The 24400-nt window shown below is 44.2% G+C and overlaps 1 protein-coding gene across 3 annotated transcripts in view; it reads left to right on the forward strand.

The window, feature by feature from the left end:
* The window catches only part of RHOH (ras homolog family member H), a 50591-nt gene extending 36393 nt beyond the window's left edge, over positions 1 to 14198 (forward strand). For all 3 annotated transcript variants that reach the window (XM_043871340.1, XM_043871339.1, XM_043871341.1), the window contains exons 2-3: positions 9638 to 9758; positions 10058 to 14198. In XM_043871340.1, the coding sequence (XP_043727275.1) occupies positions 10274 to 10849 (576 nt within the window). In that variant the 5' untranslated portion in view covers positions 9638 to 9758; positions 10058 to 10273 and the 3' untranslated portion in view covers positions 10850 to 14198. The remainder of the gene's footprint in view (positions 1 to 9637; positions 9759 to 10057) is intronic.
* Positions 14199 to 24400: the final 10202 nt, after the last annotated feature.

Here is a 24400-nt window from a genome sequence, read left to right on the forward strand (position 1 = left end):
CCAGAAGCCAGAGATAGTGCTTCTAGGAATTTTAAACAAATTTGGCTGTTCAGATATAGAGAATTTTTGTCTTCAGACACTAATGGGAGCTCATGAACATTCTTTTGCCTTAAGGGACCTCAGATCAGTCTTTTCTGCCCTTTCAAGCCCAAAACCTAAAAAACAAAGGAACACACACAAAGCACTTCAAAACTTTACACATAACTCATGTTTTATTTTAATTGTATTTTCAAATGCACAGAAGCAAGGAGAAGAAAATGAGAATCAGCTATAATTCCAGGAATATAGACATTTCATCTTAACATATTAGTGTATACTGCTTTTCATACAGTTTTTCATAACTGTGCATATTTTGGAATCATACCGTTCATATTTTGAAAGCTGCTTCTATGGGGGTGGGGGCTTCCCGGTGGTGCTAGTGGTAAAGAGCCCAGCGGTCAATTCAGGAGACGCAGGGGACAAAGTTTCCATCTCTGTGTCGGGAAGATTCCCTGGAGAGAGGAGTGGCTACCCACCCCAGTATTCTTGCCTAGAGAATTCCATGGACAGAGGAGCCTGGCGGGCTACAGTCTATGGGGTCTCATAGAGTCGGGCTGAGTGACTAACACTAACTTTATCTCATTCAGCTTAGGGACCCTTTTCCTGTCTCAGTTAATGCGCTTATACTCTGCTATTTTAAAAGATATGGATTGTAGGAAAAAACTAGTTTATCCAAGAACCACCTGTTCTATTTTTTAAAAAAGCACATTTATTTATTTGGCTGCATCGGGTCTTAGTTGTGACGTTTGGGATCTTTGTTGCAGCACGCAAACTCTCTGGTTGTGGTGTGTGGGCTTCACTAGGTGCTGTGTGCGGGCCTAGCTGCTCACGGCATATGGGATCTTAGTTTCCTGACCGGGGATTGAACCCTAGTCCCCTGCACTGCAAGGCAGACCCTTAACCCCTGGACTGCCAGGGAAGCCCCAAACCACCTATTCTTGAATGATTTCCCCCATTATAAACAACATAGATGAGACTATGTGTGTAACTAAATATTTTGTGTCAGAGTTTGTGGAAGAATAAGAACCCTCCTTGCTGCCGTCCTTCTTCCCTGCCCACACATTCTCATTCCTTGTGATGTGGCCACAGCCCCCTCGGCTCTCCTGGAATCTCTCTGGCACCCCAGTCTGAAATGCCTCACTTTCCCCTTGTCTCACAAACCAGTCTCTCCTCCAGCCTTTCCTGTTTGCCAGTGGCTCCCTCCCAGACCCCCTCTCGGGCCTCACAATCATCTTACTTTGGGCCTGCCGGCCAGCTATCTCTAATAATCTTGCAACAGCCATTCAGGATAAATAATAATAGCAGTAAAGACTTCTGTATCACTCTGCGCCAGGCACCCTCCTACGCGCTTTACATTCCCTAATCCATTCAATTCCATACAGCGACCTTCTATGACAGGTACTGTCAGTATTGCCTATTTACAGTTAGAGAAGCGAAGGCTTAGCAACTTTCAAGGCCGGATGGTTCGAGTCCATCGTCTTAATCACTGTGCTATACTGCCTCTATTTACAAAGGAACTAAAGCTTAGAGAAATTAAATAATTCACCCAAGATCACACAGGCAGCAGCAGATGTTGAGGTCAGACACAAGCTTGCCTGAATTCAGGAGTCTGCGCTCTCCTTCTTACTCTGAATTGCCTCTTTTCATTTAGCAAGGGTTGTCAAACTTTTTCTGTAAAAGGTCAGATAGTAAATATTTTAGGCTTTGTGGGCTGTAAAATTTCCGTTGCAACATTGAATTGTAGCAAGAAAGAAGGCATAGAAAATTTGTAAATGAAAGAGCACAGCTATGTTCCAATAAAATGTTATTTATGGACATGGAACTTTGAACTTCATATGATATGCACATGTCATGACATATTGTTCTCTTGGTATTTTTTAACCATTAAAAAATGTAAAAACCATTCTTAACTCGTGGGCTATACAAAAACAGATGATGAGTTTGACCTGCAGTTTAGCCACACTTTGACAACTTTGCTTTGCAGCACTGTTACTTTCTAGAATGGTCAGACATACTTGTACCTGCCTCTTTCCTATTTTTTTTTTTTTATTTTTGCTTGAACAGTTCAGCTTGGGCCCCATATGTGCATGCCCAACTGAGAAAACATGAGCCCTTCAGTAAATGAAATTTGCATCCCTTAGAAAGCCTTTGGGCTTCCCAGGTGGCTCAGTGGTAAAGAACCTACCTGCAGGAGATGTGGAGGCGGATTTGATCCCTGGGTTGGGAAAATCCCCTGGAGAAGGAAATGGCAACCCATTCCAGTGTTCTGCCTGGGAAATCCCATGGACAGAAGAGCCTGGTGGGCCACAGCCCACGGAGTCACAAAGAGTCGGACAAACTTAGAGACTGGACAGCAGCGATAGAAAGCAGGTCAGAGACCAGGTGATCGTTCCTTGAGCACGTCTTGTAGGGGTTCCACCCTCAACTCCAAGCAGTTTTTCAGAAGATTCCTTCCAACTGTTTTAAGAGAGGTTGCAGTAACTACACTTTCCCATCATGTACATTTCGAGTTGAGATTCTAGTGTTTTTAAGGGTGCTCTGCACAGTTGCCTGGCTGGCTTGCCTTGTTTTTGACTCTCAACTTGGACCAAATTGAAAACTCTAGACCTGTGGTGAGAATCCAATTATTGTGTTCCTCTGAGTGGCGTGGACCAGTCAGGGCAGGGTGGGTGGGACAGAAGAGGGGAAGGGTGCCTTGGTCCCTGCTTGGTGTGGGGTCAGAGGGGCAGGGCTCTGGGTTTGAAGAGGGCTCAGGGACTGGCGATAATCCATTTTAATTAAACTGTAATGGGATTACATAGGCTTTAAGTTTGGGAATGTAAATACTGCTTAAATACATTCTGGAGAACACATAATAAAAGCCACAAACCATCTTGCAAGCAAAGTTTCAGAATAAAATCCATTTGGAATACAGATGATCTGTGTATAAAAATCAACTGATTTGAAAGTGATTTCCTTTTGTGATTTGGAGGAGGAATTTAATCATTATTTGTGGCAATTAGAAATGCACTAAGGGAAATTACTGAAGTACAGTTGAGAATTAGGACTTCCCTGTAGCTCAAATGAAATGGTAAAGAATCTGACTGCAATGCAGGAGACCGGAGTTGGATCTCTGGGTTGGGATGATCCTCTGGAGAAGGGAATGACAACCCACTCCAGTATTCTTGCCTGGAGAATCCCATGGACAGAGGAGCCTGGTGGGCTACAGTCCACGGGGTCACAAAGAGTCAGACACAACTGAGCAACTAACTACTATTACTACTATGACAGTTGAAGTTTAGTGAAATGAACATCTTGCAAGGTGAAAAATTTATGATAAAATACTCTTTCAGAAGGTAATCTCTTGTAAAGGCGTAACCTTATTTTTATTTATTTATTTTAAAAAATATTTATTTACTTATTTTCGGCTGTGCTGGGCTTTTGCTGCTGTGTGTGGGCTTTCTTGAGCTGTGGTGAGCAGGGGCTCCTGTCTAGCGGCGGTGCATCGCCTTCTCGTTGTGGTGGCTTCTCTTGTCTCAGAGCACAGGCTGTAAGGCCCAGTCTTCAGTAGTTACAGCATGCAGTCTCAGTAACTGGGGCACCAACGGGAGTTGGTGATGGACAGGGAGGCCTGGCGTGCTGCGATTCACGGGGTCGCCAAGAGTCGGACACGACTGAGCGACTGAACTGAACTGAACGGAGCTTAGTTGTCTCGAGGCCTGTTGGATCTTTCCAGGTCAGGGATTGAACCTATCTCTCTTATAGTGCAAGGCAGATTCTTAACCACTGGACCACCAGGGAATTCAGCATTAACCTGATTTTTTGAAAAATACTTTTTTACTGAAGTTTAGTCTTTGTACAGAAAAGTAAACATGTCGTAGGTCCGCAGCTTGAGAGATTTTCACAAGCTGAACACCCTTGTGGAACTAGCTTCTGGATCAAGACACAACACACTTCTCGTAAATCTCAAGAGCTCCTCATCTGTAGGAGTAGAACTGGAGCAGGGGCCTGGCTGGAAGGATGGCCAGAAACACTGTCTCGAAACCGGGATTGCTTAGGAAACTTGGTTTTTCTTGAGATGCCTTGGATTGGGCAATGGGAATTGTGGGGTGTGGGTGACACGTGGAGCTGCTGCAGCTGTGGGGTCATCCTCTGTTTAGGTCTAACTTTGTTTCTGCCATTGCCTTGAACAGTGGCTGTAGGCAGGATTCTCAACCCCCTGAAGTCTCTGCAGTTCTGAAATGTAGATCTTCATGAAGATAGCAGCCAGCTTGCTCACTACCGTGCTATTAGGACTGATACAGTGCCTGCCACAAGAAGCCCCAAACAACTGCCTTTTAAAAAAAAATAAATAAATAGAACAGCTAATGAATACTATATACAGCCCTAGAAGATGTTTAATGATGTAAATAAAAGTCTCAAAATGAACTCATTGATCCACTAATGCCACATTTATGAATATATTCCCCAAGAAAACTGTCCTACATAAAAATTACTCCCATAAATGCATATATGTTTAATATATAAAATAATACTTGTTAATGGCTGTGAAATACGGAAACTAATTCAAAGACTGCTAATAGTGGGAAATGGCTCTGCAGTTATGGATTGTTGAAACAATGGAAAACGATTTAGTTTAAACCTGTCAAGTATGTAGACTGTTGAAAATAGAAAAATTTTTATGTTGAAAAAAATGTTTAGAAGATATATAAAGTGTATATTTACCAGTGAATGAAAACTGAGTGAGAATTTGGACTGAGAAAGTTTAGAAGTGACTCTACTTTTCCTTTATGAAGTTCCTTAAGATTTTTGAATTCATTCTCTTTTCCCAGAAGAAGACAAAGTGAAATGAAGCACCAAGCCCTACTCCCAACCCCCCGAACTTGGATTCATTCGTCCACCCCCAGCAGGGCCTACTCTTGCTTGTGCTGTGCTATGGGGGGGACATGGAGAGAAGGCAGTGGCAGGAGATGAGTTACTGAGAAGCATGATGATTTCCTAATCATTTACGTGCTAGATTCACGGCAGAAGCAATTTCCTTAATGGATGAATTGGCTGCTGCCAGAGCAGGTCCTTTGCCCAAAACTCTTTTAAGAAGGATGACATTCAGATGTATTCTCTGTAATTGACAGGCCATCCTCAGCTGATGGCTGCTATGGGTTCATCTTTTTAAAAAAAAATAAAAGAGTTTTTATCAGCATTTGGGCTTTCCCTGGTGGCTCAGATGGTAAAGAATCCATCTGCAATGTGGGAGACCTGGGTTCAATCCCTGGGTTGGGAAGATCCCCTGGAGGAGGGCATGGCAACCCACTCCAGTATTTCTGCCTGGCGAATTTCCATGGACAGAGGAGCCTGGCAGGCTACTGGGTCACAAAGATTTGGACACAACTGAGGAATTGAGCATATCAGCATTTTGAAGTAAGCCACCTCAATCAAAGCCCAGATAACCTAAAATGTGCAGCAACAATTATTAGTTCAATGAGTCATAATTTCATCTTAGTTTTATTTTGCTTTTCTAAGAAATAGTTTATATTGTCTACTATTGTTTTTCTTTTTTAGATTATTATTTTTTATGCTCTATCATTATGAAGGAAACTTCTCATAAGATAATCAAGAGGTATTCTTGGAGGTACAAAGTCTTATAAAAGTACAAGCTTCGATTATTGCTGTATCATTATCATTTCCATCTGGTCCTTATGAACTCCCGGTGAGAAAGCTCTCATTCCAGTTTTTCAGGTGAGGGAGATGTGCAGGAGGACCAACCATGTGAGCAGTGTGATGATGGAGGCACAGTGGGGTATTCTGGCAACACAGAGGGGATATCTGATCTAGCAACTGGTCAGGTGATCAAAGAAGATTTTTCAAGAAGAGGTAGAAGTTGGAGGAGTGAGTCTTCCCTGGAAAACAGAGTATTGGAAAATGTGTCTGAAGAAAGAATGATAGTGGAGAGTGGGAGTTGGGGTGAGACCTGAGGCTAAAGTGAAACGAGGGTTTCCTACTAGACAGCCCTCCAGAAGATGGAATGGACCAGGACGCTTCATCTCCAAGCCCTCCCTTTTGTCTGTCTCTCTGCCTTTGCTATGATAGACGCCATTGCCTTTGCAAGATGAAGCCTCCCTGCCCTTTTCCTATCTCTCTGTGTGAACCAGAGGGTTTTGGGGAGAGCATCTTTTCTGTGAAACGGTGGAGAGAGGAGAGAGGGAGGTTATTGAGGCCCGAAAGGCTCTGGACTTGAAGGTTCATTAATTCCAATCTGACTTAAGTCCTAGAAGGGTCACTCATGATGCTATCTGAAGTCACTTTTGGTAACTCCTCCGTAATGATTGACATATAATTGGAGCACCCCTGCCAATTAGCCACTAGTGAAATATCATTGAAAACCTGCTTCTATGTTTCACCCAGAGCTCCTTTGGGGAGAATCTTTCTCTTCAGGTGAAATTCCACTGAAATCAAGCCAGTCAAACTTCCACACATTATGTCGTGACCTGTAGTGGCTCCGTCGTGGGCATCATCTGAAGGTGATCTATCATGTCTGTATAGGGTGTTGCTCCAGTTTAGACCATAACTCCTCCCACTACTCCTCTCCTAGATCCATATTTAGCCATCTGCCAAAGGCTACACATGTCATCAAGTTTTGTCATCTGTCTTTGCTGCTACAGTGCTGCTCTGGAATAACATGGAGAGTTATGCAATTGTATATATGCTGCGGGCTATAAAGTTTTCTCCTTTGACCTCAGTTTCCATTTCCCTAGAGAAAGCTAATCTTGTCCAATCACTTTCTGGTTTGGGAAACTGAGGCCCTGAGAGCTGGTTCGATGTGCCTCTTAGTGCCAGAACTGCCTGGGAATAAAGGTCACTTGACTGAACAGAGCTTTTTTCTCCAGTCTGTCTTTGGAGCTCTCTGAGTGGCAAAGCTGAGGCACACATTTCTTTGTTCATATCATATTTCATTTTTATGCTCAGTTCAGTTCAGTCGCTCAGTCGTGTTTAACTCTTTGCGACTCCATGGACTGCAGCACGCGAAGCTTCCCTGTCCATCACTAACTCCTGGAGCTTGTTCAAACTCATGTCCATTGAGTCGGTGATGCCATCCAACCATCTCATCCTCTGTCGTCCCCTTCCCTCCTGCCTTCAATCTTTCCCAGCATCAGGGTCTTTTCCAATGTGCTATAAGAAGAGTATATATGCATTGTAGTCACAGCTGGCTATAAGACTCTTAGAGCACCCTTTGCCACAGAAACCTTTTTAGTGCTACTTTGAATTAATTCCCCACTGATAATATAAAATTTCTTATTATTATATTTGATGAGATGGTTGGATGGCATTACTGACTCGATGGTATGAGTTTGAGCAAACTCTGGGAGTTGGTGATGAACAGGGAAGCCTGACGTGCCGCAGTCCATGGGGTCACAGAGTCGGGCATGATTAAGCTACTGAACTGAACTGATTATTATATTTAGCAATTACTGTTTAACAATAATTTTAGTAATAAGGACTGTTTATTGTGTTTTCTATGTGGTGACTATGTACTTGCAGTATGTTTACTTGATATACTATGCTAAGGATTTTATATATTTAAGCACATTTAATACTCTCAACAACTCAGTATTAGTAGGTATTATCACATCACATTTTACAAGGAGGGAAATTGAGGCTTAGGGAGGTTAAAAAATTCTTCTAAGTTCATGGCACAGGTGGGTCAGTTCAGATTCAATTCCATACCTACCTGATTTTAGAGCCTGCATTCTTAACAATTTTGCCTCACCAACTTCCTTTTGTAGATATATACTCAGGAAATTTGACTATTCAATCTCTTAGAAATGATTTAATAACCAAACACCTGACACATGCGTATTTTTCTTGGTCCTGGTCCTACTACATCGGGGTCGACATCAAACTTGACACATGTCTTAAGTCTTGACACTGGACTCAGTAATGAGGAGGTCACAATTGCTTCATTTAAATCATCCATAGGTTTAAGGAGCTAAAGTCTGAGACCCAAGGAGCTCCTAAGGGGACCTTACTCAAAGGTCTGGTGACAAAGAGGTGTCCAGGACCATGGTGTATGAGAATGACCCAATGTGGAGTTTTCAGACAAAGTCTGGGTGAATATCTGACATCCCACATCCCCTACACTTGGACATTCAATATTTGGCATTTTAAATAAACAGTAGTAGAAGCTGAAAAATATGGTGCCTGCCCATAGATTCCATGTGCCACGTTCTGTGCTAAGCCAGACTCTCCATATACTGAATTGTTACAATAATTCCATCAAGAAATTGCCTTTCTTATTTTCATCTTTGTGAAGAAACCAAGGCTCAGAGAGGTTAAGTAACTTGGCCAAGTTTACCCTGTTTATGTGTGATAAAAATGAATATGTCAAAATTATGTGAATTATTTATGTGATCGACTCATTTGTAAAGGCTGCTGGGCTATGTTTAGTCGCTCAGTCATGTCTGATTCTGTGTGACCCCATGGACTGTATCCCACCAGGCTCCTCTGTCCATGGGGACTCTCCAGGCAAGAATACTGGAGTGGGTTGCCATGCCCTCCTCCAGGGGATCTTCCTAACTCAGGGATTGAACCCAGATCTCTCACATTTCGGGTGGATTCTTTAGCATCTGAGCCACCAGGGAAGCCCAGGAATACTGGCGTGGGTAGCCTATGCCTTCTTCAGGGGATCTTCCCGACCCAGGAGTCAAACCGGGGTCTCCTGCATTGTTGGCAGATTATTTACCAGTTGAGCTACCAGGGAAAACAGTAAAGGTTATTATGTCTTATTAAACAGAGACTGTAGGTAGACAAGGATAAAAATGTCTTGGAGGGGAATGTCTGAATTTAGAGGAGTGATTTTTAAAAATTATGTTTTGAAGCAGACATATCCTATAGATCTGTTTTACATTACTTTACATGTGACCTGTCAGGAAGATTGCCAGTGGAGGAGGTTATAAGCCCAGATTGTATTAATAACCTTTACTTTGAAGTTTGGTCCAAAAGACCTTTCCCTTGTCTGAAGCCAGGCTGGCCTTGCGATGCTGTGCTTCAGCAGACAGGATACCGTCTCCAGGCTGATCTCATCGTCTGGAGCTCTTTCACCTGCAGTGAATGAGAATTTATTTGACCCTTTCATGAAATTTAGATGCTGTCATATTTATGCTCCTTGTTTAAGTGACAGGCACAGAATACAGCTGCTTTTAAGCAAGTTATTTTGTTTAACCAGAAGCCTAGCAGAGTTCCTGATATATAGGTAGCTGTTCAGAAAAGAGAGAAACAATTTTACCCCCACAAGATCTCTGAGAAGTGGTTCCTAAATTTATCACAATCTTGCAGATGACTAAACTGGGGCTAAAGATTAAGCAAAGCCATGTCGTTGCATAGGTAATGGAGTCTGACTTGAGATGCAGAAAATGCCAAGGACAGTGCCCTTTCCATTACCTTTGCAGCCAGTTTTTGGAAACACCTCAAGGGAAAAACCACAGCAAATTTTAAAAGTTTTGGTGATTTCTTCTCTCTGACCTCAGTACAAATTCCCTCATAAACCAAACACTAGCTGATGAATCAATAAATGAAAGGAAGTGCTCATAGAATCTGAGGCTCATCACATTGCTCTCTTTTGCAGTTTCCAAAGTGGCTGGGATCCATTAGAAACTGAAGCGGCAGAGACCTCTGTTAGCTGTGGTCCCCACTTCTTGGAGCAGAAGGCCAGAGAGAGCTGTTCGAACACGTCTCATTCACACCAGGTTGCTACTGAGGTCTTTTTCATGTTGCCGCCAGAGCAGCTGCTTGTATTTTTATCGCTGGGCTGATTTTAGAGATCAAATCAGCTTCTGCTTCTTGACTGGGTGGAGTTGTGGGTTCCAATGCTGGGGTATAACAGATTCAAGCTTTCTCTGCTGGGGTAAGAGTGGCTTAGACAAGCGGGGTCGGGCGGCTCCACAGAGATGGGACCCTTCATTGATGTATTTGCCAATGAGGAAGATCCCTGTCATCAAAAAAGGGAAAAAAGACTCAATTTCTCCACTTCTCTTCCTTGTTCCAGTTGAACACCAGCCTTTGGATACTTTCAAAGTAGACTGTGTGTCTCCCTTGGATGGACCGGAAGAAGTAACATCCTGCAAGCGGCTGTCAGAGGTCCTGAGAACACAAAGCCGTCTGGCCGTCCTTCCCCGTGTCGAATGGCGTTTGTCTCAGTAGCCCACTGAGGGCTCTCTTCCTCAGGATTCTGAACTTGTAACTAGGAGTCTGGGCCGCGAAGATGCTGAGTTCCATCAAGTGTGTGCTGGTGGGAGACTCTGCTGTGGGGAAAACGTCTCTGCTGGTACGTTTCACCTCGGAAACCTTCCCTGAAGCTTACAAGCCTACAGTATATGAAAATACAGGTGTAGACGTTTTCATGGACGGGATCCAGATCAGCCTGGGCCTCTGGGACACGGCCGGCAACGATGCCTTCAGGAGCATCCGCCCCCTGTCCTACCAGCAGGCGGACGTGGTGTTGCTGTGCTACTCTGTGGCCAACCACAGCTCCTTCCTGAACCTGAAGAACAAGTGGATCGGGGAAGTCAGGAGCAACCTGCCGTGCACCCCCGTGCTGGTGGTGGCCACCCAGACGGACCAGCGGGAGGTGGGGCCCCATCGGGCCTCCTGTGTCAACGCCATCGAAGGGAAGAGGCTGGCCCAGGATGTGCGAGCCAAAGGCTACTTGGAGTGCTCGGCCCTCAGCAACCGGGGCGTCCAGCAGGTGTTTGAGTGTGCCGTCCGGACTGCCGTCAACCAAGCCCGGAGACGCAACAGAAGGAGGTTCTTCTCCATCAACGAGTGCAAGATCCTCTGAACCCCAGAGACTTCATCCCACACTCACTTACCACAGAGACCGGCTGGGACAGAGAGAGCAGGCAAGCCAGCGAAGGACTGATGCTCTTTCTGGGCATGGCCTGACTGGCTTTTACTACCGGATACAGTTGTTGATGGGACTTGGACACTGGATGTTTTTATAATATGTACTCTACGAATGAACTCTTTGCCCAGTACAATTAGAAGATTCCTTGGGACACTGTAATGACTATTTCATGTTTGATTCAAAAACCACAATGAAGTGAGTTTTCCAAAGAATCCCATATTTAAAGACACAGCTTATTTAAATAATAACAAATGAACAGCATTTGTATATAATTAGTTTTCACACTTGGAGTCTTTTCCTCCCTACTCACAAACTGATGTGTGAGTGCAATGACCTCACAGGGCTCTGACATATGTTCATAGTGTTAGCATTTTCACCTGAAGTAGTAATTTTGTTGAAATCACACTCGCCTGTTAGATTTTATTAGGTAACCAATTTTAAAATCACTGTAAACTGATCCTTGCAATTAATTTTCCATTCATTTGTTGTTCAGAGTTGTATGTATAAAATACAGTTAAATGACATAAGGTTACTATAATACTGCCTAATGATTTTTAAACGACTATCATTTTATGTCTCTGTAATTATTGAAAAAAACTATTTCTTATGGTATTGCCTTTGACCCAAAGAATTTCAATTATACAGTAAGTATTCTGTCATTCACTGAAACAGACTGAAGGAACACTTATCAGGTAGAGAATCAGACTGCTCTAAGCAATAACCGCGGAACTTGGAACAGATGTGAGGAAGTCTTACTTTCATTTCAGAGACTGCTGCACCTTGCCTGCTTCCTAGCTTATTGTAGGTCTGATGAAAGGCTCAAAGTTCTCCATAATGGTGATTTAGCAGATTTGTTGTTTGAGCTCTAAACTGAGCTAGCATGGCAACATAATTCATTAATTTGAGGGTCTAATCAGAATTAATTGGGGCCGTGTCTACATGAATGATATGTGTTTAAAGGAAAAAAGGGGATTTATAGCTTCTACTATTTCATGAGTATGAAACATCTGAGTGGAAAAAAATCACAAATTCCAAGTAACAGGAAAACTGTATAGCAATTGTAATAAAAAGTTATCAGGGGAAATACTGAATCAATAGGAACATCCCCCCACCATTCTATCTGATAGCTTAAAAGCAACGGTATTAACCATCTATTAAAGCTGAAAACAGAGGACTATGTAACTTAAGAAATTGTGAAGCCTGGAACCCACATGTTGCATTTACTTCCTTAATCAAATAAAACCTAGAACTACTCTGAACCACGGTTATTAAAGTCCATCACTGTTACGGTGCAACACACCATTACACACCCCTGGTAAGGCAGCTGGCACAAATGACTATGATTAGACTTACATTGACGTAACCAAACCAATTTTCTAGTTTCCTTATGTGGTCAATTCTTTATAGCGCTAATCAGTGTCAAAATCAGAAGTGTGCTCATCTTTACACTGCCTTCTCTCTCTTTCCTCCTCTCTCATCCACCTCCAGTGAGACAGCTGGACCCGGGGTCTGAGTCTTTGAGCCTGAGGTTCCCTCGCTTCCCTGGTTCAGACACATCTGCCTGCACCCAGCAGCTCCAGCTCTCCAGCCCCATGGCTTGTCCTCGCCTCTGTGTTATCTGTGTCCCGTGACATGAGAGCTACTCGATCCAATTTTCTATGTTGGGCATCCTGGGAGTGGAGGCCTTCGGAGCTGGCCAGGCAGGGCCAGTGATGGGAGCACATCTCCTGCTGATATGCTTGTTGACCTTCCTCCTCTTCTCCAACAATCGCAAATGGGCTTAAATAACTCATGCAGGTTTTCCTTCAGGGCCAGTCTTTAGGGTGGGAGGTATTGCTCAATAGTGTCCAACTCTCTCCAACCCCACGAACTGTAGTCTGCCAGGCTCCTCTGTCCACGGAATTCTCCAGGCAAGAGTACTAGAGTGGGGTACCGTTCCCTTCTCCATGGGATCTTCCCACCCAGGGATCCAGCCTGGGTCTCCCAAGTTGCAGGCAGATTCTTTACCTTCTGAGCCACCAGGGAAGCCCCATTTACTGTGATAGCAGGAATAAATTTCTAATGACAAAATTGGCTGTTTTCAAGCTTTTCTTTCTTTCTTGTTGAAGGGAGATTGGTGGAATGGTGGGTGGTGGAGGTAGGGACCTGAAAATGGGAAGGGCAACTGACTCTAAGTGAGGGAAGAGGAGATGATTCCATAATGGAAGCAGGGGGGGGGAAGGGAAGTCCAGACAGACACAATCTAATGACTTTGCCTTCGACTGGGCACATAGATGAGACCCTGCCTGTTGGCTGGGGCCAAACTCAAGGACTCCCTCTGGGCACCCACTCATCTGAGAACAGGACTCTATGTGGAAACCCTCCCCAGTGATGGGACCTGGCAGAAACTGAGGCCAGTCGGTGTCTGTCTCCCCTACTAGATGATAGTGCTTGAAGTCAGAGCCACACCTCAGAGTTCCCAGGGCCCAGCTCAGGGAAAGTATTGAAGTTGAACAAAGTCACGTTGAACTGGAGAGAAGGACAAGATTTGGGCTCTTGTGTTGAAAGTGGTTATGGGAAGGAACCCCACCACGTAGGGGTAGGGGAGGGGGAGGGAAAGAAGTGAAAAGAGGTCATTGTGTTAGAATTCACGCTATGTGTTCTGCGTGAATGTTTTACCTGACTGTATATCTATTTCTCCTGCCTGGACTCCAGTATTTGTTTCTTACACTTCAAAACTTGCAGTACTTTTTTTTTTCTTAAATTAATTTTTAAAATTGTATGTTGATTTTTAACCATCCCAAGTAGCAACATTAAATATGCTCTTGTTTTACACTGAAGAGTTGGTCTGAGTGGTTGAATAACTCATCCCATTTTCTTTTACCTTATCCTGACAAAGTGGGGTGGTAGAAGCGAGTGCAATGACGTTAGGCTGAGTGATGAGAAAGTAAAAAGCGCTCCAACAGTTGTCACTTGTTGAGGGCTTTGGAAATGCCGGGTCCTGTGCTAAACACTCGAGTGTTTGTTATCTCACCATGTGGTGTGAGCACCATCCCACGTGGGGAAACTGAGGCCCAGCACACTGACGGATGAGTCCAAGGCCCCTCAGCAGGCGAGTAGCAGCACCAGGAGTCTCGAGTGTGTTTGCTGAACTTCAAAGCTGTGCTCAAAACCGCCACGTCGAGAGCAGCCTGACTGTATATCTTTGCCACACGTGATCTCATATAACCTTGTAGGCCCCAGCCCTACCAGTCAAGTGGCCTGTATTTTAAAACTGATTTTTAATAAAATATTCCGAGTCTGATCTTTGTCCTACCTTTTTATTTTTCTTTCTGGCAATGAGAAAGGGACGCATCTAAGGCTTTGTAAACCATCATGTACAAAGGTGTCCGTGTCCTGACATAGAACTTAATCCTTAACCGTAGATAGACCGCCATAACGTGGGAGTTAAGAGAAGCAGATGGTTGCGACATATTTTGGAGTCACAAAGTCTGGGTCATGTGTCTTTCAGCCTCAGTTTCTCTAAACTGAAACAGATACTAATTCCTGGATTCCTCTAAGAATTCATACAGTAGTGACTGTGGGAATGTTTTATGTCTGTGAACTATGGTTCATGGTTGCGTTTTCATGGTTTGGGTGGATCTCTATGCAGATACATGGGCTGAAGAATCTAGGTCCGATCAGAATATTCTAGGACTTGTTGATACTGGCCCACATAATGGGAAATTACGCAGAAGCAGGTGCTGTTTGTTGCAGGGCTAAATAGGGTAAGATGAGTAAAATGGCACGTAATGATAATAGCAACAAACTATATTTAATTCCTACTGGTTCCAAGTTTGTGCTAGGCCAACTTTACATACACCATCTAATTAAATCCTCAGAACTACTCATAAGGTAGATATTATTCTCTTTCTTTTGATGAGAAACCGAGGCTCAGACTAATACATAGAGATATTTTCCTTGCATCTTTACTTTTCAAAGTGTAATTTTGGTGTAATTAAACTCCACCAGTTAAAAATTGTATGGTGAATTATATTTAATGTTCATTACACTTGCTACCTTAGCTAAGATGGTGAAAATGACTCGTTACATGCTGATGATTAGGGCTTGGCAGTCTTCCTGCATGAGCTTCCTTTTGCCACTTTTCCTATGAGAAAGTCTCAGATGGTTCCTATCACATGCTCATGGTGGTCTCTGCTGGTTGTCCCCACTCCCCCATCTCCATTTTCCACCCTTGACTGCCCTCCCCTGTGGCTGAGAGGCTAATCCTTGGTCTGCGTCACCCAGGGTCTCTTCCTGACTAGCTTTCACTTGGATGCAGCTGCTGGGAGACTGTCTGGAAGTCAGAGGGTAGGATGAGAGAATAGTTGGGCGTTTTTTCCTATTTGTTTCCTGCCTGGGTGATGCTTGTCCATAGAGTCCCTCCCACCTGCTGAGCGGCTTCTCCGTGTCTCCACAGGGCCTCGGACTGTATTTCCTCTCTCTGTCTCTCAGTCCTATAGGAGGTCCTGCTGCTGCTAGTCTTGGGATGTCGCCTTAATCCAGACCTCTCCCAGCCGTGCCTTCATTCACATCTCTTCATCTGAACCATCTGGAATAAATTTGGTTTCCTATGGGATTTTGGCTGGTGTACTCACCAAATATTCAAGGTCATCTGTATGTGTGGGCAGTCAGTGAGCACTCAAAACTCTTCTTATGTGTTTTATGCACTCTTGTGTGCCTGATGTATTTCATAATTTAAACAGTTTAGTTTTTTTTTTTTTTTAATTTTAAGTTCAGGTTGTACAGTCAAATTACCAGAATTTGAATTCCAGCTCTGCCACTCACTAGCCTGGCAGCCTTGTGCAAGTTAACTCTCCTCTCTGTGCATCAATTTCCTCATCTGTAAAATGGAGAAAATAGCATCAGAAGGTGGCAAGGGTTAAAGAAAAGAATGAATACAGGCAAAGGCTGCAATATGACTGGCACATAGTAAGTTTTCAAGGGATGGCAGCTGCATCGTTCAGTTGGCACATTGTGTACCTCAGAGCTGGGAGGCTCCTGCTCTTCAGGGGACTAAGACATTATAATCCTGGACTGTTAAATGACCTACCGAAGCGCTGTGAGCTTGTGGCAGACAGTCCACCTCATTCTCGCTACCACCCTTTGGATTCTCTTTCTCTCAGCTGCATGAGCAGAGAGGTTTTGTTTCACTTCTTCACTTTTCATAAGCTCGCTTTCCAATCCAAGTTTCCTGTACTTTGTAACTTGCAGTATTCCTTGTTAGCACAAAACAGATGACTTTCAGTGCCTTACTGAAGGGATCTACAGAGCCTCCAATCCCTTATGTATTCATTCATTATTTACGAGGCTCCTTATGCTTCCATGATGGCTCAGACAGTTAAGAACCTGCCTGCAACGCAGGAGACCCGAGTTTGATCCCTGGGTCAGGAAGATTCCCTGGAGAAGGGAATGGCTACCCACTCCAGTATTCTTGCTTGGAGAAGTCCATGGATAGAGGAGCCTGGCAGGCTACAGTCCATGGGTTCACAAATAATTGAACATGACCAAGCAACTAAAACTTGATGTTCTTTAAAGGGGGTGAGTCAAAGAAAGTAGAGAACTCCATCACTAAAAGAGATATCGATCTGAGCGTTTCTTCATCACTAGATTTATGATGTTATTTCATAATTATGTGTTTATATTTTCATGTCCCCATTGGACCATGACCTTCTTGGCACCAAGACTGAAAATAGCCAAAGCTACTGCTTCTGTGGAGTTTAGGATCTAGTTAGGTAGGGATAGCTGTGTATGTGCAGATAATAATTATGTAAACAAATCTGATAACTGTGGATGTGTGATCAGTGCTATAAAGAAACAAATTAGGAAAAGAAAGAGAGGACATTTGATAGTTTATTCTCTGAAGTGAGGAGAAGCCTGGCTGATGTAGACAGACTGCATTGTTTAAAAATAAACTCCCCCTCTGAAAAAGAGAGCAAACTTAACTTTGCCGGCCTCAAAAAAGGGACACTCAGGCTTTTCACAGTAATCAGTGTTCACTACCCAGTTCCCTCCAGAAGTGACGAACTTACCTGGGGATTCCAGCCCATCTGGCAATTCCAACCCTGTTGGGTTAGGGCTGTTCCGAGGGATGAATTAGCAGACTGGCTCAGAAAAGTGACACAGTTTACAGAAGGAGGCTGATGCTGGAGGCTTACACCAGCAAGTGGTTTCCAACGGATTCTGAAAACAAGGAAGGAAGTGACTTAGAACTCACAGAAGAGATAGGCCGCAAAGGAGAGCCAAGAGCCTGCCTGCTGCGTTCTGTGGACCTATTCCAAGAATTGGTGTGTGTATGGTAGCACAGGCTTGAGAAAGAGCAAGGTTACAGCACATTAGAGCCCATCTACTGATGCCGTTGTAGTACTTGCCCTTTATGGCTGGGTTGTTTAAATAAAGCATAGCAAGCTGCCCAATCTGTCTTCTGTCTGTGGAACTTTCATGCAGAGGGAAACAGGCAGGGGTGTAATTTACGAGTGAGTCACTGGAATTAACCGAAGGGCAGTTGTTGGATGGTAAAGCCATCATTTCAGGGAACTAAAGATTTACTGAGGGTTTTTGATTGAAGCTATTTTTTAAAAAAAAAAAGTTTTCAGAAAGTCTTCAATAAATCACTGCACGTATGTACTTAGCAAATATATCCCTCCCTCCTCATCATCATTTCCCTCTGCAGCCAGGTACCCCTGTCACCCATCTCTGGTGGCTCCAGCATCTGAAATGGGGCCTTGCTAATAGTAGACCCTGACCTCTATTTCCTGAGTGAATCAGTCTCCATGATCACCACCCCACATATTCATTTATAGAGCTCTTTAAATGTGTCCAAAGTGCCTTTCCATGTCTTATGGGACTAATTGCCAGTGTTTGCTTAGCATTCTCTAACTTTGTGTACGTTTTCTCCCAGGACCTCACAATAACGCTGTGTGTTATTATTTGGCCCATTTTACAGGCCAGGAAGCTAAGACTCAGGAGGGTTGTTGCTGCTGTTCAGTTGCTAAGTCTTGTCTGACTCTGCAACCCCATGGATTCTAGCACACCAGGCTCCTCTGTCATCCACCATCTCCTGGAATTTGCTCAAATTCATCCCCGTGGAGTCAGTGATGCCAGCTAATCATCTCATCCTCTGCTGCCCCTTCTCTTGCCCTCAATCTTTTCCAGCATCAGAGTCTTTTCCAATGAATCAACTCTTCGCATCAGGTGGCCTAAGTATTGGAACTTCAGCTTCAGCATCAGTCCTTCCAGTAAATATTCAGGGCTGATTTTTTCAGGACTGACTGATTTGATCTCCTTGCAATCCAAGGGACTTTCGGGAGTCTTTTCCTGCGCCACACTTCAAAAGCATCAGTTCTTCAGGACTCAGCCTTCTTTATGGTCCAACTCTGTCATCAATACATGATACTAGAAAAACCATACCTTTGACTATAGGGCAAGGCTAACTGACCCCATCTATGTGCATCTAGCTAATGCTTGGCAAAATCAGGATTGTGCTTAGATCTTTTGGTTCCAAACTCCCCTTTTTCCCACTGTATCAGGATTTCATCTGAGGCTCAAGATGACCCTGTGAAGAAGTGAGAGAAATGAGAGCCAGGAAGGTGATGTGATGTGTCTAGGCCGTGCACACAGTTACTGTCCAGAAGTGAGGTCCCTTCTAAGCCCAGCTCATTAATATTATCATCTTTATTATCAGAACACATTAAAAAAATTGAACCCACTTCTACGTAGTTGCCTCTGAGTAACAAATTGAAAAGTCTGAAAGAAGGAAATTATCTGTAAGGGTCCAAACTGTATTTGCACTAATTCTCTGTACACTGCATGCAAACTCACACTAACTTTTTTCTCTCCTTCTGTTAGTGTATACGCTTCTATTGAAGGTCTAATATCTAAATCAACATGGGTGGAACATTTTCTTGTGTTCTCTATTATTTTTGTCTTATTATTTTAATAATTACGCCATATAGTATCACTGTTTATATATTATACTATAATTATTACATTATTATTAATGTGCTATTACTAGACTCACGTTTTTGGAGTTGGAAGGGATCTCAGGGAGGATTTGGCCCAAGCTTATCACTTTGCAGATGAAGAAATTGACTCCCGTAGCTGCCCAAGACGCAGAGCTGCCGGCAAAGCCGAGACTTGGAGGTCAGGTCTTGGCTCTCAGGAGCTCTTCCATCTTCCCTCAGGCCTCAGACCTCCCAAGCTCTACCTTTGAGATTTGGACTCTGTGTTTATTTGTTTCAGGTTTCAATGATGGAATTTTAAAGGTTTACCTTTTGCTTAAAATGTCAGGAACATTGGCAGGTGATTAAAAAAAAAAGAAAATGTCAGAGGGAAAGGCCAACACGTGAAACCAGAAACAGCAGAGGAGCAGGAAGGCATAGGACGCAGCAGCCAGTCAGCAGCGCTGCCTTGCTTGTTATTAACAAGCTCAACAACCAGCGCTATGAACCCCGAAAACTCAGAGCTGGGCTGTCATGGGCTCAGGGGAAACCAGAGACACACTCTTCCTTCCTCCACCCAAATGCTCAGAAGGGAAATCAGCAAACCAGCCTGGTCAGGACAGGTTAAAAGAAGCATAAAGGAAAGAGATTCTTTACATAGATATGTATTTCTTTTTTTTTTAATACAAGTTTTATTTATTTCTGACTGCACTGGGTCTCTGCTGCTGCGCGGGCTTTCCTCTAGTTGTGGCGAGTGGGGGTTACTCTCTAGCTGCGGTGCACCAGCTTCTCACTGCGGCGGCTTCCCTCGCTGGGGAGCACGGACTCCAGGGCGAGTGGGCTTCCAGGGCGAGTATTTGTGGCACGCGGGCTCAGTAGTTGCAGCTCCTGGATTCTAGAGCACAGGCTCAATAGTTGTGGCACATGGGCTTTGATGTTCCGCGGCAGGTGGGATCTTCCTGGATTAGGGATGGAATCCGTGTCTCCTGTATTGGCAGGCAGATTCTTTACCACTGAGGCACCAGGGAAGCCGAGATATGTATTTCTATGCCTGTCTTCCCAGATTATACAAGTATTGCATCCTTGTTTAAAAAAAATAGAAAAAAGCAAAACAAAAGACAATAATTAAAATCACTGTTTTAATTATTATTGATAACACTGATTATCACTGTTAAACCTTTCTTTTTTTTTTGGTATTTACCCCTCCAGAATTTTTCTTACACATGTATGTGTGTGTCTTTGCAAAAATGGGATCATAAGGTCCAATCTGATTTCCACCCTGCCTTTTTTTTTTTTTCCAACCTGCCTTTTAAATATCACTATACTGGGAACAGCTTTCAATTCCAGCGTATTCATGAATATACATATTCCTATGCCGTTGTATGTAAAGCAGCGTGGTAACTATTTCAGATTTTCCCCAGGAACCTGAAACCACATATTTGTTAATTGCATCTATGGGCGTCTACTGAACTTTGGGAAGTGTGTGTGTGTGGCCTTGCTTAAAGCTGTTGTAAAAACCACAGATATATCTGAATCCATGTGCTTTATGTATGTTAATTAATTTTCTTGTAAGCACCCAAGATGAAGCTAATATTATTATCCCCATTTTACAGATGAGGAAACTTCCCCAAGGTCAGACACCTAGCCTGTGTAAGAGTCAGGATTCAGTCCAGGCTATGTGGGGCAAGCTTAAGCTCCTGACACTACACTTCCAAGAATGGTTCCACCTGTTGGGTTTCACACTCCAGCTCCTGTTACATAACTGGGGAGGGGGTGCTGTAGGCACTCCAGTCCTAGAAAGAAAAGTCTTAGTATGACAGGTATGATGTCCAGAGAGTTCTTGCTTTCCTATCAGCTACCTGTAAGTTCATCACAGAGTTTGATGACCATCCACCCAGGTCTTTTTTCTCTGGTCTTCTCTGACCATCTTTCCCCTCCCTGTCATCCCATCTTTTTCTACTTTCTCTGCCCTTCCTGCAGGCTTGGGCTCCGTGTAGAAGGTCCCCAGTGGAGGCTTAAGCCCTTCAGAGTGAAACAGCTCTGAAACAAACACCCCTTTCCTTGGTTACTATTGACACCTGTCAGAAGTATTTGATGTTAGGCTTTCACAGTCACTTTCTTCCATTTTACCAGACTTCCTCCCAGGAAGGGCTGGGAGGGGGTCTTGGGGAGGAAGGAAAGAGGGTGAGGGGGGAAGAAAACCCCCATCCTGCCACAACACAGAGCTTCGGATTTTGCTCCGCTTTGATGCTAACGCCTCTGGTTCTCCCTGGTTCATTCTGAAGTTCGGGGGTGGGGGAGGGAGGCAAGCATGAGAGCCGCTGAGCCTCTGAGCCATGGCGTGGCTTTGGGAAGCTGTTTGATGAGGACCCTTGAGTGGACACCTCTATTTCCCTCCCCTCCAAAGAACGACAGTCACCTTGGGTGAGTCTGCTGTTACAGCTGACTGGCTGGAGGTGTGTGTAGGACACACTCAGGGTCTCATCTCTTCCAGGAGGTTTTCAGAATGGAACTTGTCATGTAAGAAAATCAACTGGCCTCTCCAATGGGTCTGTGATCTTCTGATTAAACCACTGTGGTAAAAGACCTTTTCTTTTTCTTTATTTCCAATCACTGCAGACCAAGACAGCTTAAAAGTGTGATGAATTTGTGGAAGAAGAAGAAAAGACAAAGATTTAATAGGAAAAAATGAAGTAAAAAAAGACAAAATGCAAGTCCTATTTTTATTTGTAGATTCAATAGACATTACTGAATTACTAAAAAACTCAAAATAGATACTCTTGATTTCTCTGCTTATCTTGCTGTGGTCCAGCAACAGTTTGCAGACCTGCCCTGCCGGGTCTTTGGATCACACTTTGAGTAACTTCGATCTAGTTCACTCGTCCCTTCTCTGTTTGGAAAAGTTCATTCATTTGCTCATTCATTCTCTCAATAAACATTTATTAAGCACCTGTTACAGGCCGGGCATATAGGTTGATCCTGACTTTCTCTGGTTTACTGTAACACCATGATTATATGTTATTTTTACATAATTAAATTTCAACAGTCCTGGAATATATAAAGATAACGTGATGTTCATCATAATAGCATTGGAAAGAAAAATTGTCTTAGACCTAGTCTGGGACAGATTCTTTCTGTGTGTGATGTCATTCAAAACCTCTTACTGGGGAGAAAATCAATGCTCCTGATAAAACACCTACACAACTTTCTGATAGACTGTAATGGGATTGAGACTTGTTCTGGGAAACCAGTCACCCTCGCACTTTCTTCCCCCTATCCCCGGTTGACGGTTAGACAACTGTGTAGTTGACATTTAGCCATACATTCTTTTCTTCCCTTTTCTAGTCTGATTATCTGGCCATTCCTATCATGTGTGAATCTTTGAAATGGACTCCTAGAGACCTCTTCCCTTGAAGAAAGCCCACAGCAATATGCCACACGATCGTATCTAAGAAAGGAGGAGACAGTTTTGATGGGTTGGTGGAGTTGGCAGGAACCTGTGACCTTGAGCAAGCTTTGTAATATTTCTGAGTTTCATTTCATCTATGAAATGGAGAGCATAATACCTCAGGTTGTGGGAATGAGGTGAGGCATTGGATGGAAAGTGTTTGGTAAGTAACGTGTGCACCTTAAGTGTTCACCATTGTTATCACATTATTGACCAGAGACATATTAGTATGTATCAAGATGTCTTTTGTTACCCAAACGTTATTAACTGGAGACGTTTCAATATTCACTTACATAACAAATTGCCGGCCACAGGCATAAGTTTCTGCAAAAATTCCCCTGGTCAATAATGAGTTAAGATGATGCCTGTGGACTCTGGGTCTCCTTGAAGTCAAAAGGCCTGTGCTACCGAGTTACTTTTCTGCTCCAAGTCAAGCTCTGGGTCTTAGCTTGCTCTGGTGGGAATGAGGCTGGAAGGACAGACTCCAGCAGGGGGCTCAGGAAAGGAACTACCCAGAGCAGCAAAAGCCCAGTCCCTCAAGGGAGGAGGGGGCAGCCCGAAGTGGGGAAAGTCAGCCAGGCTTGCTGACTGACGGGGTAACACTCAATTTCCCACACCTTGAAGTCTCCCCCTAAGGTTGAGGGGAGGGCATTAAGCTCGAATCCGCTTGGGGCCACTTCTGGCTGAAAGACTTACAGCAGGTGTGTGATCTGGAAGCCAGCCAAGCCGACTCACCCCACAGCTGTGGGAGAAGGCAGCGGTCTCCTGCGGTTTCAGCTCTGCGGCTGTTACTCAGGCGCCGTTTATGGGCTGTCCTTTTTCACAGCTTTTCTCTTCGCTCCTCGAGGTTTGGGCTGAGGGGAGGAGGGAGGTCTGTTTTGTTCTTTGTGCTCTTGGTAGAAGAAGCACACTTGTCATGTAGTGAACAATTTTTCTTCTTCAACCTCAGTTTATTTTCTCTGAGAGAGTAGCGTCTGTGTGTAAGAGGCTCTGGAACAGGCGTGAGGGTGAGATGGAAGGGTCGAGTGAAGGCAACGTGAGGAGGGGAGACAGGAGTCTGGCCAGTGTTCCCAGACCACGTAATATTGTGGAGGTATACACTGAGCGTTCTCTGCCCTAGTCCCCTCTCCCCATAGAAGAGGAGGAGGCAGCAGGAGAGAAAGCGTGTTGTGCAGGTGGTACAGCGACGCCAGCCCGCGGAGCACCCGTGTGAGGATTAGAAAATGGCGCCTGCTCTGGGTGCACATTGGCCTGACTGAGCTCGGCAAGCTCAGCACGCGCGGGCCTCCGGTCTCCACTGGCCCCTCTGCCTAGAGTTTGGTTCAGGGAACAGTCTACACGACTGTGACCAGCAGCTCTGGCCGGGGGACCACGGTTCCCAAATGCTGTGAAAGATGAGGCTTCCAAGAAACGTAAGATGTAAAAGCGGCCCTGGGTTACGGCTACCATGTCTGGCGGGTGTAAAGATACAGTGCGTTTCCAGAAAGAAAGCCTTACTTCTAGGCAGTCCCTCTGCTCACTGCGTAGAGTCTTTACTTCCTCCACGAGGCATCAGTCAAACCCTGTATAACTGAGTTCTCCCCCTCCTCTTTCACCAAACTTGGGCTCCATCTCTGTTCCCCCCTGTATTGCTTCTTTTGGCTCCCAAGGAAGAGGCTTCCTGGACTTCAAAGTGAACTTTCTAGCCCCGACATTTCTGCTACTAAGACTCCCTCTTACAGGAAAACTCTGGTGCCTTATTCTGCTGAAAGAATCTTTTTTTCCCCTTCTTACCAAACAGCACCTCTTTCAGAAAGGAGAAGAAGAAAAAGATAAGAGGGTAAAGGGATGTGAGAGTGGAGAAAATCCTGCCTAGTCACACATAACTTTTTGCTTTAGTTCATTCCCTGCCTCCCCCACTGTGGAGAGAGTATCTAAAGCTTTCATCAGATTCTCAAAGGAGTCTACGAGCCTCAAATTTCAAGAGCTGCTGCTATCAAATGATTCACAGAATCCAAACGAAAGGGATGTAGAAAGTTCAGGGAGGGTTTATTAAATTAATTTTGTCCCACTGTCTGGTTTTCAGGAGATTATCTAATT

Source organism: Cervus elaphus, chromosome 17 (assembly GCF_910594005.1).
Source record: "Cervus elaphus chromosome 17, mCerEla1.1, whole genome shotgun sequence".
NCBI classification, from domain to species: domain Eukaryota; kingdom Metazoa; phylum Chordata; class Mammalia; order Artiodactyla; family Cervidae; genus Cervus; species Cervus elaphus.